The sequence below is a fragment of the Lates calcarifer genome, linkage group LG7_2, assembly GCF_001640805.2.
Source record: "Lates calcarifer isolate ASB-BC8 linkage group LG7_2, TLL_Latcal_v3, whole genome shotgun sequence".
In the NCBI taxonomy this organism is placed as follows: domain Eukaryota; kingdom Metazoa; phylum Chordata; class Actinopteri; family Centropomidae; genus Lates; species Lates calcarifer.
Genome location: NC_066854.1, coordinates 10,924,424 through 10,939,023, shown reverse-complemented (window position 1 = coordinate 10,939,023; position 14,600 = coordinate 10,924,424). Strand labels below are relative to the sequence as shown.

Sequence of the window (14,600 nt, the reverse complement as noted above, 5' to 3'; positions counted from 1 at the left end):
ACCAAGCATAAAATACTCCTGCGGGGGTAAAAAAGGAGGACGTATACTTGTAAGACAAGATGTAGAGCATATGAATATTTAGATAAATTTCAAAGGGTTGCAAGCTTTCTAGACCCCGACTGTTTGTGTGTGTGTGTTTTCCTACAAGCATTCTCAACAGGGATTTTAAATTATGACTTACGCAGTAAACACACACACACACATGCTCTGGAAAAGCCAAATATCTGTTTTGGTTGTGTGTGAATTTGTTGAGCTCCTAAAGGCATTAAAAATTAATGTGTAAAACCTCTGCCACTAATATTGGAAATATTTGGTTGTGTATGTGCGTGTATGTCTGCAGACTCACTTGAATTTCCATGAATATTTTTATGTAAAGCGTGCATGTACAAGCAAGGTTAGCTATGATATTTCATGGCTGTATTATCTTCTCTTAACCTTCTCTTAGCTCACCTGTGAGTCAAGTATTCTGACCCCGTAGAACAGCCAATAAGAGACCACAAACAGCAGCACCAGCACGGCAAGCAGAGCCCTGAAGACGAAGACTCGTGGGAGGCCGGCCCGCGGCGGCCTGAAGAAGAGCGCCCATACGGCCAGCAGCAGTATGAGCAGCTTGAAGGCCACGGAGATGAAGAGGCCCTCGCAGGCCGTGCCGCAGCTCTGCAGCCTCTCCGGCCAGAGGATGTGGGGGAGCACCAGGAAGGCAAGCGGCGTCAGGAAAACCAGCAGCCCCAGGATCACGGCCAAGGTCAGGGTGAAGTAACGGCGGCAGTCGAGCCCCACGCTGTCCTCCAGGTCCTTGGTGATGCGAACAATGTCCTCCTGAGAGAGGCTGTGCTCTGATGTGCCGGTGACGGCAGTGGTGGTTTCGCCCCAGTTGTCATCCTGCAATTGTGAGAGGGAGGAAACCAAAAAATGATTTAAGATAACAGCTACGTCCTTTGCCTCTTGATCCTCAGTGGACCTGGAAATCATTCTGGGTCTTTCAGTGCTCTTATTTCTGACAGAGGAGAGAGGAGGGATCCCTGAGGAGGTTGGATACACTTGATAAGCCTTTGTGACTAGTGATTGAATGCCACCATTGATCAGGCTGCTGCTCTGCAGCACGACAACACACACTACACAACTCAAGTCACCTGGGTTGTACTCATCCTGACTCACACCTGAGTCAGATGTAATAGTACTCGAGTTTTCTGATTTACTGACTAACAAATATAAAAATAGTAGATCTGAGAGAAACAGCATTTACATAGACATGATAAATGTTAAGAGTGTGGATCACATTCTAATGGATAATAATGGTTGAGGAAAAATTCACAGTTTCAGGTGTGAAATATTCTCAGCAAACACACAATGCACATTTACCACAGCCATGATATCGTCTGGAATCCTCCCTTCTACAGAAGTAATTCAGTCTTTTGTTCCAATTTTGTTGTATTTTCCATTTTTTAGCCAGATGTCACCTCTGCCCCCCGCCTCTACGAATTAATGGATTAAAGACGTCCTTCACTATGCTACAGCTGAACAGGTCTGATTTATACTGAAAGGTTCCACCTAAAATCTGTCACAGATGTGTAAGCCTGTGTATATGAAGATATATATGTATATACATGTCTCTTCTATACATTTTAACATGTATATGTGTGTGTGTTTCTTTTTCCTTCTAGATGTAAACTAACTATGCTCATTCATATCTGTATGATAGATAGTATTATAGTCAAGGAGAGGAGGCCTATCTACATCAACAATTAACACAATACACAACTGTTACATGAGTGGATTCTCTTTACTGGAACATATTTCTGGGTGTCACCTTTTTTTGCTTTTCACAGAAAAATCGGCTCAATGAAGGTAAGAGAGGTTATTTCCAAGCATGTGAGAAAGAAAGGCATAGAAGATGGGAAGTGGAAAAAGTAAACAGAGTGAGCTGCCAACTGGGCTATACGCTGACGTCTGGGCCTGACTGCATCCGCAGATAATGAAGGTCAGTGGTGGCGGAGCAGAGCCGTTAGAACAACAAAGATAAGGACTCTTTACATGGTAGTCATAACAAGCTGCTAACGTGACCCTGTGAGTGCTGCCCCCGCCAGAAAGAGAGGGACAGATAATGAACTGCCATCAGCTACAACAAGATTCAATAACAGCAACCAAAGGCACTTTTCTCAAAATGTAATTCTCAACGTAAATGAGTATCAGCCCCACACCAGCAGAGAGGGGATCATGGATGGGTTGTGGAGATGCATTATGATCACTTTAAACTGAGGGGGTTGGGAGGAGGACGAGGAGGAGGATGGTGCATTGGGACAGAGAATATCCCACTGGCCTCAGGGTTAAAACAGCAGAGATGAAGCAGAACAATGGGAGGACCCAGGCAGTACGCTTAGGTTGTCTTTGAAGCTGGAAACAGGCTACTGTGTAGATTCGTATACTAATAATAGAATTTTCACAACTACACAGAATATCAACACTTCAAGCACATGTACTGGAAACAAATGGAATAAGAGAATGAACAGGAAATTGGAAATTACTTTCTCCAGTATCTTTTATGCATTATTACGGGATAAGTCCAAATATAATGAAAAGGCAAAAACCAATAGTGAATTTGTTTGACTAACAAGTATAAACTATGCCATTTTCTAAAATGTATCAAAAACACATTAGCATTACTGTTGTACTGTATCCTGGTGTTTTCATCCACAGCTGGAAATAGTGCAGACAAATGCACTATTTACTCCAACGTTTGCTAAAAATACAGTGTCAGGATCTCTCAGGAAGTTCCTCTGACTTATTTAAAAATGAGAGTGTATTTGTGCCCCTGGAAACTTGATTTCAAACCTCTAGTTTTCCTTTTATGATGACTACATAAGCAACAACTGAAGTTAAAGTTCTGAACAAAACATCCTGAGCCTATTAAAAGTTTATTAGTCAAAACCTCAGTTAATCTGCTTCATCAGGACTGTGTGTGAGTACCATCAGATTATGATTCAAAGATTGCTAAATCCAGATTAAACTGAGTACAAATTTTCAATGTATAAATACATAAAATCCAGGCAATTTAATCTGAATTAAAAACTAGAAAAAACACAATGAACCCAAAATGATGAGCCTTAAACTTGAGGTAACATTTCTATCTATAGCAGCTCTATCATTCATAGGAGACGACATGTTAACTGCTGACTTGTTGGTGTAGGTTTTCACAGACTGTCTCATTGATGAGGTCCAGCACTGAAAACTGTCTCAGTTTCATCTGACCTTTGACATGAAAATACAGTCGTAAATACCCATCTCACTGTCTGCATGGATCTAGACAGAGCCAAGCATCACGTCTCACCCATCTCATGAGCAGTAAACCAGGCAGTGGAATGCATGACTTGGGTTCAAAAGGTCAAAGAGTGAATACGTTACCGTGTCCCTGTGGGGACACAACCTGATGTTTATCTGTAGAGGAGCAAAATGTCTACATCTCATTTACTTATGTATGAAAATAAAAAATAAACAGATATTTAAGATATACAGATATTACATTACATGTGTGACACTGTCTGTTCTACCAGCGGGCAGAAGTTTTGACAAAATAAAGGTGTATAATATGTCAGCATCCAACTAATTTGAGCCACAGGGTAATGTATGTAATGCTGAGGTTACATGACTACTCACTGCTGTGAGGTTTGATAATTGCCATCACAGCAACCCCATGAAAAAGGGATGCTAGCTAAACCCAGCTCTGTCCTATGATGCGAGACAAAGCTAACTGACACAGCAGGTGTTGAAATAAACCAATAAGGAAAAGTAACATCTAGTGGGAATGTTAGCAAGTAAGGCTAACTAGCTGAGTGGAAGCTATAACGAAGAGAACAGAAGCAATGTAAGTTCTTAGGCTATAATTTCCATTAACTGTAGTTAGACTTGTGGAGGTTAAGTGGAAGCTTAGCCTGGCTTGCTAGTTTCCAATCAGAATCCAGATGTAACAGCATGACATGTCCTTCAAAATGTTGAATGTTGCTGAGAGACGTGAGGAGTACGTGAGTACAAAGCTTACAGGACATAACCAGTGTAGGGCAAATATTTCTAATATCAACATTCACAGGCTGTACAGGGCTATGATGTACTCCAGTCAGTAGTGCACCATGACAGTTAACAGTGTGTCTGCTAGTAATGCCAGCCCTCAAATGTCAGTCACTCAACCAGAAGCTTACAAGGTTTAATAAAAACATACATGCACAATAGCCACAAGATCATTATAGTTTAAATCTCTACACTAAAAGTGAGCAAGGGGACTTCAATTTTCACCTCAACTCTAACCAGTAATTCCTAAAATGGCAACAAACCTGATGTATATTTACTCTCTATATTTACTTTACTCTCATTCAATAGTAACACTGGATCTACACAGATGGAACTAACTTGAGAAACAGGAGAGATCATTTGCATCTGACAGAATACAGTACAAAAGCCTGATGATGCAACACAGAGACAAAGATAAATAATACATATTTCAGTCCAGTCAATTGAAGTGGCGATTGCTGGAACAGAACAGGTAAAGCCACTTCATTAATAATGAGAGAGGCTGAATGAAGAGGCCCCCAGCTTCTCCACAGAGACTTATGCAACAGGTTTTTTACTCACATCAAGTAATTATCCCCTACAGAGCACAAAAGTAAGCAAAACCTAATTATTCTCTCTCTGTATTAGCAGAGATAAGTGCTCCACAAAAAGCAGACCACAAGCCTCAGTTACATGGAGATTTACAAACCATCAGGGATGACACCTAACGTACATTAGCAGGACCCAGCAGCAGAGGAGATATTAGTCAAAATAAAGTGATAAGACCTTTTAGATTCAGCTGAAAAGTTTAAGTATGTGATTTATTTTACATTTTAATGTCTGAATAAGTAAATACAGCACAAGTGATCAACATGGTGTTGAGCACAGAACATCTCTCCTCCTCAACTGTTAACAGATTCTCAAGTCTTAATCCTGTCTGACCACTGTCTCGCTGGTGAAGACAAGCACGCTGAGTGTGTGTATGTGTGTGTGAGAGAGGAAATCAATAGGCATTAGTTGTAGGGAAGAGTGTCTCTCTGACCACAGTGTACCTTGAGAACACCCAGGGGAGACATGAATCACTGCTTCTCATGCCTTGTAGCACTTATCACTCATTGCCCCGGTTTCATACCCCTGAATCACACACTGCTTAAGGACTCTCAAAAAGATCTATCACAGTTTTTACAGTGTGTGCTCTGTGTAGCTCCGAATAGAAAAAGGACTTACAAACAACACATCGGGGTAAAATTTAGTGCTGTGGTAACTAGAGCTGACATGATTAGTTTTAATCGACTAAATTCTTTGGCTCTAGTTTCTCAAATGTGAATATTTTTCTGGTTTTCTTGGTCTTTTATGATAGTAAATAGAATATCTTTGGATTTTGGCTGTTGATTGGACAAAACATGATGTTTTAAAATGTCTTGTGATGAGCATTTTTAACCAATTTATCACACAAATAATTGGATGACTAATCAATCAATCATTAGTTGCAGCTCTAGTCACAACCTTCCCATTTCCACCTATGGTGTCATAAACTGCCCCACCATCATTTAAACTTTCACACAGACTATAGTTGACCTGTTAAACAACCTCAGACAGGATTAAAGCGTATTTCCAAAGGACACATACTCTACTGAAATCAAGCTAAGAGAAAACTAACTGTGAAGCTAGAGCCAGGAGATGATTAGCTTAGCTCAGCATGAGGCTTCAGAATAAAAGACTGGAAGCAGGGCATAGCTGGCTCTGTCAAAAGTTAATTAAGATGTTATTTCTGGTTCCCCCTCCTGGAATCTTAACTTCCCCAAGAGGTTGCCGGGGCAACAAACAAAGACCCCAAAAAGTTACTATGCCAGGACAAGTGATAGTTCCACATGTAACGTCTCATAAAACCACAGCTTGTCATTTTCCTTTACACTGATCAGTACAGATTAAAGAAATGAGATAAAACATTCTAATTAGTAAACTTTAGATGGTTTGTTACCTTTGCAGTTTCTGGTTCCTGTTTTATCTTATGAAAACCCAAAGATACTGGGTTTACTGTCACATAAGACAAGGAAAAACATTTTTCACAAATAACAAGCTGCTCTGTATGTCTCACCTCCTCCGGTTCAGTACTAGTGAAATTTGGGACAGTGCTGTTGTTGGATCCTTACTACTGTACCTGGGCTTTCCCTCTGCTGACATGACTAAAAATAGACATTAGTGACCCACATTTCCTCACGGGATTAACCAATCACCACAGGCTGATCTGGTTCAGTACCAGCAGCCATGCAGGAGGCCCCGTCCCATTTATCACATGAAAACAGGTGAAACAGAGAGGAACAGTGAGGAGAGAGGGAACAAAAAGGAGGAAGGGAAAGGCTGGAGCACAACATAAAAGTTCGATAACAAGACAGCCAATTAAAGGGAAGAGAGGGATTGATTCAGAGAGGGAGGGAAGGTAAGGGCAGTCACAGTTCAAGAGCCAGGGATCATTACCAACATGTGTAATCCTCCACTCATAACTACATATGCGTCATGAAAATATGCACTGCAGCTAAACACCTGTCAGGTCGACTCTTGCTTTATGTCTACAGTGATTTATTCAACCCAGACAAGGTTTTACAAGCAATTGCTCCATGCTGGGAGGAGCTGAGGCTTTTCAGTAGAAACTTAACAGCTGAATAATGGAAACATTCGACATGACGTGTTCTCGTGGTTACAGGGAAGATAAAAATGAACAATACTTGGTTTGTCTGATGAAAATATTCTTTAGGGATCAATTTGTTTTGCCACATTTTTCTAACAGTTACTGTATGTAGGAGGAAAATTCAGGCTTCAGTCATTATACTACAAGAATGACTTGAAGGCAACACAACTTTGTAGAGAAAAATGAGTGATAATTGAGCGAGTAAAGCTGGGTTCATATGGCAGTCCCTCCATAGATGGCTGTATTATACATCATCAGGCTGTACTGTGCTTTAATTATATTCCCCTCATTGTGTTTTTACTTTGTGATACAGGAGTGATGGTGGGCTGTGACATAGTTGTAGAGCTGGATTTACCTCCAGGTTGCTTCCACTCATTACTGAATAGGAGACCACTGCTGTGTGATGCTGTTTCTGTTTCATTCAGTGTAATAGAGAGCAGTGATCATGCTGCATTGTAATAGCTGTCTGAGCTGTGTCACTGGAAAGGAGACAATAACTTATTCCGCTAGTGTTGAAAACATACAGGAGAAAACACACTCTTTCCAGTTAGATGGAAGCAAGCTGCTACAAACATCTTGAATTGCAAAAGTAAACAACAAAATAGACACATTTTACAGTGTGTTAAGTTACTATACCAGCTGTGATAGATTAAAAAAAATCCCATCCTACAGTCTGTGAATAGAGAGTATCTCTCCTGTTACAGGATGCTGCTGCAGCATATGGAGAAGTCAAACGTTTGACTGTAACCAGCTGCAGTAGCTTAGATCACGTGACTGACAGAACATATCCTGATAGGCTTCTATGCTTAGATAGCCTAAACAGAAATGAATCACAAACTGACAATCATATCACAGAAACAAGTTGCACAAGTTTTAGATTAGTTAGGTTAGCTTTTATCATTCTAATAGTTTTCTACATCAGATTTGTGAAATGTCCCACTGTTTGTCAAGTGTTTGTCCTGCTCTGACCATAAAGAAAGGCTTAAAAACCACAATTAACTGGTCTGGTGTCTTCAACTTTCACTTAAGAGCAAAAATCTGAAAGAAAGAGCTTCACATTTAACATACACATATGAGAGTAGTTTCAATCCTCTAATCTAATCTTGGGAAGAAAAAACATTCCCAAAATGTTATAAGTACTCCTTTAATAAGTCTTAAGTACAGGAAACAGTATTGCTGTATCTTGAAATGTTGCCTTTACTTTGGTACTGCTTCAAAGCACACAGCTGGATATCTGTTCAGTCACCTGCAAAACCAAAACTAAAGAGAGCATGAAACCTATGTAAATTCAGGAAAGCAAAGAAAAGTGTGTCTAAAAAGAGCAGTAATCTAGAACTGAGGCAGGCGCCCATAACAGCAACATGTGCACCCAACTCTTGAGGAAATCACCTTCTTCATCACATTCCACCTGAGAAAAGATAGAGCAGCTTTAAAAACGGTTGAGCAGAGGCAGTTTCAAAAGTGTGGAGAGAGAGCCGTTTGATAAGACGCAGAATGTGCCATCAAAGTATGTCTTTGGTGAAATTTTTGGCGAGGCTGCAAACTAACAGCTGCAACATGATACAGTAGCTGCTGAGCTTTAAACACATCCAGCACGACATCTGAACTGCACACAGGCACTTGTTTGGATGCATCATGTTACATTACAGGATTACTTTTTGGGATTGCAGGGATTTTCTGATGGTATGGGCTCTCACTCAAAAGGCCTTCAGGGTGTTTTTGATGATAAGTTGTATGACAGTTCCAGGTGTTTTTGCCAAAAAACAAATACCAACATTTCTTACAGCATTCAGCTCTGGTAGTGGGTGAAATGTCAGTTCATTTTTGTGGTTAGAGTAAAAAAAAATGCATATTTTGCACATAGCAACCAGCAGAAAGTCTTTATAAAAGCCTTTAACTGGTTTATCACAAAAATAAACCGGAGTGTTCAGTCTGCCAGCTCACTAATAACCTGAGCTCTGAGCCTGGTTTCTGCCCACTGAAAAACACAAATATCTGAGCAGTAAGAAAATTAGCAGATACCATAGCAAGATGTGTGTTTGCATGTACACAGGTATATATATAGCACAGGGGCTACACACACTAGCATGCTATGTTAGCCAGCATGCATTAACAAAGCTTTCAATGGAATATTTTCAGCTTTCTTTCTCCACCAGAGTATAAATAACAGCTATTGTCTCTCACAGTAAATCAAATGTCCACTAAAAGCCTGTTTTCTGTTGTTCAGCCGTAAGTGGGCTGCAAACAAAGCCCCTCGCTCAGCGCAAGAACAAGTGCACTCTACTCACTCCTGGGAGGCAAAGTGTGTGTAAAATATAGCGAGCGTGCATTCCCAAAGACCTCTTCACAGCCATTTAAAACCACCTTTGTTGAAGCTGCGGACAGCGTGCCAGGCTGCCAAGAACTTGTCAGGACAAGGAAGGGAGGCACTTAAAAAAGTTTGCTTGACTAATTCGTGGGATAGCCAAATGACTGGGAGACAATGGGAGATTGACACCTGAACAGCACTTGATAAAGAGGTAAATTGTAGTATGGTTGAAGTGGATTAGGCACAGAAATGTCAGTTTACCATGAGGGGTACACAGACCTTCTAATTTAGCTGAACACAGAATCTGGTCTAACTATTATGTACTCTGACAGCAAGAACTGATGCAGGACCCTGGGCCTGTTTTTATTAAACACCTAAGAATCAGACTCACGCTCCAAAGCATAGAACACATTTATCAGTCAGCTTACGCTGTAGCTCATGGATGCTGTCAGTTTGGCCAAAGGTTGCACCTGCCTTGCAAATGTTACTCCACTGGCAGACTGGAAGTGGTACGACCAAAATGTGTGTAACAAATTATACCACTCATGTGTATGGAGAGGGTTCAGCTCTACCTGACACCCAAGATCAGAAGATGACAGCTAACAACCATGTTAAAGGCCCTGTGGCGACCTGGAGGCAAACCACCCTCATGTTTTCTGGAGCTGCACTAAACCAAAGTCATTCTAGGTGAGTCTTGTCACTCAGCAGCCATGTTGGCAGCACCCTTGGGCAGTTATTGTGGGCTAACAAGACCAGGCTCCCATCTAAATAAATGGGGTGGGAGCCATAACTTTGCCTTCAGTGGTTACTGACACTTGAAAACTGCATGTGTAGAATCACCAGTCAAATCTGATGAAAAACATTTAAAAAGCCTTTCTTCCACAGGGTGTACTACTGCTACAGATGTGCAAGGCTATTGTCACACAAAACTGTTACACTGTGGTGAATTACAGAGATAAAAAAGAAAGTAAGTCATACATTTCAGATGTACATTTGCTCAGAAGATCATAGACTACATTTGCAACTACATTTAATGTTACAGGACAAAGAAGCACAGAGCACTTCAGTATTGAGCCCCATGAAACCCTCACAAAACAAATATGCAAACATACACACACATATTCTATATACTGCACAGCCATAACTGTGTAAACAGAGTTTATGCCTGAGTGGGTCACACAAATGATTTCCATAAAGCAATACAAAGCATGAAAGCCAACATCGTCAAAGTAGATTAAGAACCATTGTGGTTCCACATTGTAACAATCACTGAGGCGTCCTCTCTCTATCAGAAGGACTGTCAGCCAGTTGGACACGTCAGTCTTACCTGGCTTGGTTTAGTCCCTGGTCCACTGCTGGCTACTGGAGGTGCGTTAGTATTAGTGTCTTCTTCTATGGTGGTGACAATCACTTCCTTTATCTCCTCTACAGTCTCACAGACCTCAAGGACCTGCAACACCTCCTCTCCCACCTCCATCACTGTGGGGGACTGCATGTGGAAATCCTCAACCGCCAAACTTTACCTCCGTTCAGCTCTACACCCAGCCACCACTTTCCTTCCCCCGATCCATCACAGAGTGTGTGTGTGACCTCACTGACTCTCTGCTGATCCACAGCCCGGCCCCCGCTTTATCCGTCTTTATATAGAAATCTCTCCCATCATGCCTCAGGAGATATTGTATGGGACTGTGCGCTCACTTGCCACATAATGTAAGGAGCTTTATGGAGGATGGCAGTGAGGGAGTGTGGAGAGTGGGAGAGTGGAAGAGGAGTTGGGGGGGGGGCGTCCTGACAACAGCAGGGATGGAGGGTAGGGCAGGGGGGATGGATAGAAGGGGAAGTGGGGGGGTGAAGAGGAGAATAATAAATAAACATCAGAGTCCAGAGAGTAAAGTAAACAAATAACAAACCAATGAGGTGGCATTGTCATCCACCCAGTGATGTCTTTCTTCTCTCCTCCTCCTCCTTACTCTCTCTCCCTCCCTTCCTTTTATCCATCTCTCCCTAAAGGCATCCTCTCTCAATCTCCTCTCATTCTCTGCTCATCTCTTGCCTCAGCACCACTCTCTGTCCATTGCTTCTGACTCAGTGAGCACTGTGGTGTCATCGTGCTGCTACTGGCACAGCTGCATGTGTGTTAGTGTTAATGTGTGTGTGTGTATATATGAGGAAAGGAGGACAAAACCTGTCCATCCTACCAACAGTAAAACACAACATCCTGACAGTGTGTCTTGTAAGGATAACTCTGGTGATGTTCTATATGTTTGTATTATATTTTACATGTGTTACTGTTACTTTGGATATATCAAAGCGTGATGTAGCTTATTCCTCACACCTTTGCACTGGGCTCCTTTATTACAATGAATGTGGGCACTGTAGTTTATTTTGACTCAGTCCCACAGACACTGTCCTACTGCCAGATATTCATTACAGCACCAGATGTGTATTTGCCTAATAACACAGCTGAAAATAGTCCCCAACAAATACACTATTTCCTCCTGTTTGAGTAACTACAGTGCTCAGCTATTAAAGGAAGTCATTAGTCCTTCTCTTTTAATGAAACCTGTGGAGATTAAAGATAACAAACTATTGATAGATGGACTAATGTATCTTTGGTTTTTGTCTTTTCAGGGGATTTCTCAACAGGAAAAAGCACATGTAGTGAAATCATTTAATTCCCATGGAGGTGCTCAGTGGATTCACTCACAGGAGTAAATTTGTGCTGTTCTGTGCCTTCTTCACTAAGGAAACAGAAAGCCAGAGTGTCCAAAAAGGAGGAAGCTGTGTTACACCATTTAATTTCAAATTACAATGTCAGACAATATTAAAGTGATGCCAGAAACCAGGGAAGAATTCTTCAGTTGTACTGATCTTACCTCTGGTCTTTAGCCATAAACTTCATCCCTGCTGCTATAACTTCTCCATGGGGTGCTGTGGTGGTCTGGGGGCGTGGTGCTGATCATGAAGCACAACTCCCCCTGTCTGAGTCTGTCCAGCGACCTTTGTTGCATGTCATTCCCCATCTTTCTCTCCTGTTGGTGAGTTCCTGTTGACTCACTAATACAAGCATAAAAATGCCTAGAAAAAATCTGCCCCCACAGAAGAAAATGACAACCGTTGCAAAGAGTGTCTTCCTCTCTCCTGCTTCGCCCACCCACAGAGTGTGCTGCCTGGCCATGGCACACAGCTTTCGACAAGCACAGGCACAAACACAAAGCACCGGGATAACCATGAAGCTCTGCGGGATTCTGTCTCACAGGACTCTGAACCAGGAGGCAGTCACCACAGGAGAAGAGATCCCAAACATGAACGCAAGCACTCCGCCTCTTTCAAAAAAGCCGACGTGGCTGCCAGCACACCCTGTGGAGTGTGGGGCGGTGGAGCTACCTGAGCCATGGTTTGCCAAGAAATGCCAGGAGCAGTGCAGCACTGCAGCTACTATACCGAGGTCCAATTCTGGTTGGCAAGCAGCTGAGATCACAAAGCTGCTGTGTTTAACTGGGTTGAATGAATTGAGCTGCAGGGAGTGTGAGAGGAAGGTGAAATAGTGGGAGGTTGAGGGGAGTTGAGAGAGGATGCAACTTCTAAGAACTGGCTAGTTCTGTATTACGCTTAATTTAGCAGACACTGCAGTCACAGCAGAGAATTCAGTCTGACAATATCGCATATAAGTTGAAAAGTTAACTGTCCTAAGTTTGAATGCAAGCAACAAATGTTGTGCAATCACATGCCAGTCATACTGACAGGTTCAAGTGCATTTTGAGCCAAAATGTCTTTATTTTCTCACCAGAAAGCACCTGATCTCTGCACAAGTGAACACAACATGTCGAGTGCAGGAGCAACACAGTGTGAAAAATGCTTTCAAAGGGAAGACACGATCGAGAAACACTCAAACACACCCACGCTGCTGACTGCACCCTACGGATCCACCGATGCAAATCACACAAGGTTCTTTCTCTAATCTGCACATAAACATCTAAAAATAATCCCAGCTCCACTTTCTCTCTCCATTTGTTGCGATAGGAAGGTGCTAATTCTAAAAGAATGCTTTATGGTTTAAACATATCATATTTCTCCTGTTTGACACCTCATACAATGCCACTGCACAACACACTCCTAAGCCACAAAGCTGGCATACTACTTTGACCTGAGCAACTCCAATCCACCTCTCACTATCCACTCCAATATCCAGTTACCTACAACAATAACAGCAGGATAAATTGACCTAATTACTCACATGATTTAGTGTCAGTCCACCATGCCTCAGTCCAGGCTATACTCACCTCCATTGTCCTTCATAAACACCCAGCCAGAAAAATAAAGCCAAGGCAGACTTGCAACAAACATCGACTGATACCACTCGTTCCCACCAAGAGATTTTACTGCTCAACGAGCACCTGAAGTGTATTTTTCACATTCGCACATTAACATACAGCCTGGAGCTTTGGCCTGCCTCCTGAAATTGGAGCAACCTGATGGAAGTGTTCTGTTGAAACATATCAAGCAATTTTAGATAACATAAAGGGAGAGGGTATGATCAACCTCAGTTACAAGTAGTCTTGAAATCCATTTGCAGATTGATACCACTCTCATGTCTGTATGCTAAATATGCAGCTTAGCCTAGCATAAACACTGGGAACAAGGAGAAACAGCTAGCCTAGCTCTGCCTGAAGGTAATAAAATCCACCAAAAGCACAACTGAATCTCACTAATTAACACATTATATAAAATGTTTCCCCTTGCTTCCAGTCTTTGTGCTAAGCCAAACTAACTGGCTGCTGGCTCCAGCCTTATATTAAGCAAGACATAAGGAAATAATGTGTTTCTCAAAGTGACAAACCATTCCTGAAAATGTGTCTCACAGTTTCTTTGAATGCTTGCTGCCAAGTGAAAAAACATACAAACAGTCTCTCAACAAGGCAAATCCTCTAAACAATTCCCTGCATTTACATGTGAAGCGAGCCCTCTTCTTTTATAATTCCTGCGGTGAGGCATCACAGACACATCGCAGCCATGAGAAACTTTTGTGCTGGATTGTGAGGACATCCCTGCCCGGAGCGATGTGCTGCTCTGTCAGCCAAGACTCTGATTAAGTCCCAGCAGTGGAGTAATGAGCGCAGCGCTGCACAGTTGGACTCTGAGACCAGACTGATGCACGCAGACACAGAACATTCACATACAGGAGCATATGTGAGACGGCAGACCAGAGAGCAAAATCAAACACACACACACACACACACACAGAGACAAGGATTTGTGCTGAGCCTCTCTCTCAGTAGAATTGGTGGCCCTGATTACTCAAACTAAAGCCAAACACTCCCCGCCCTGTCAGCGGCACTACTGCAGGCCACAGCATGAATAAGACATGAAGAGCAAAATACTAAGGATGGCTGTGTGCTCTGTGGCAAATCCTGTCATGGGGTAAAATTAGACACAGTATGCAGACAAAAAAAAAAGACAAAAAACATCACACATACACGGGCACTGCTAACGAGTCTTGCCACAAGGGAAAGTGAGCGCCAAGTAGGTCAGTAAACGATGGTGAGCATTGGATTGTCTGTG

At 42.2% G+C, this 14,600-nt stretch overlaps 1 protein-coding gene across 4 annotated transcripts in view; it reads right to left on the bottom strand.

The window, feature by feature from the left end:
- The window catches only part of LOC108900588 (vang-like protein 1), a 52,209-nt gene that overhangs the window by 14,331 nt on the left and 23,278 nt on the right, over nucleotides 1-14,600 (bottom strand). For 3 of the 4 annotated variants that reach the window (XM_018701729.2, XM_018701732.2, XM_018701731.2), the window contains exon 4: nucleotides 451-882. In XM_018701729.2, coding sequence (XP_018557245.1) covers nucleotides 451-882 — 432 coding nt within the window. Of the gene's footprint in view, nucleotides 1-450; nucleotides 883-10,365; nucleotides 10,814-14,600 lie in introns of those variants that run through there. The other variant, XM_018701733.2, reaches the window with a different exon arrangement.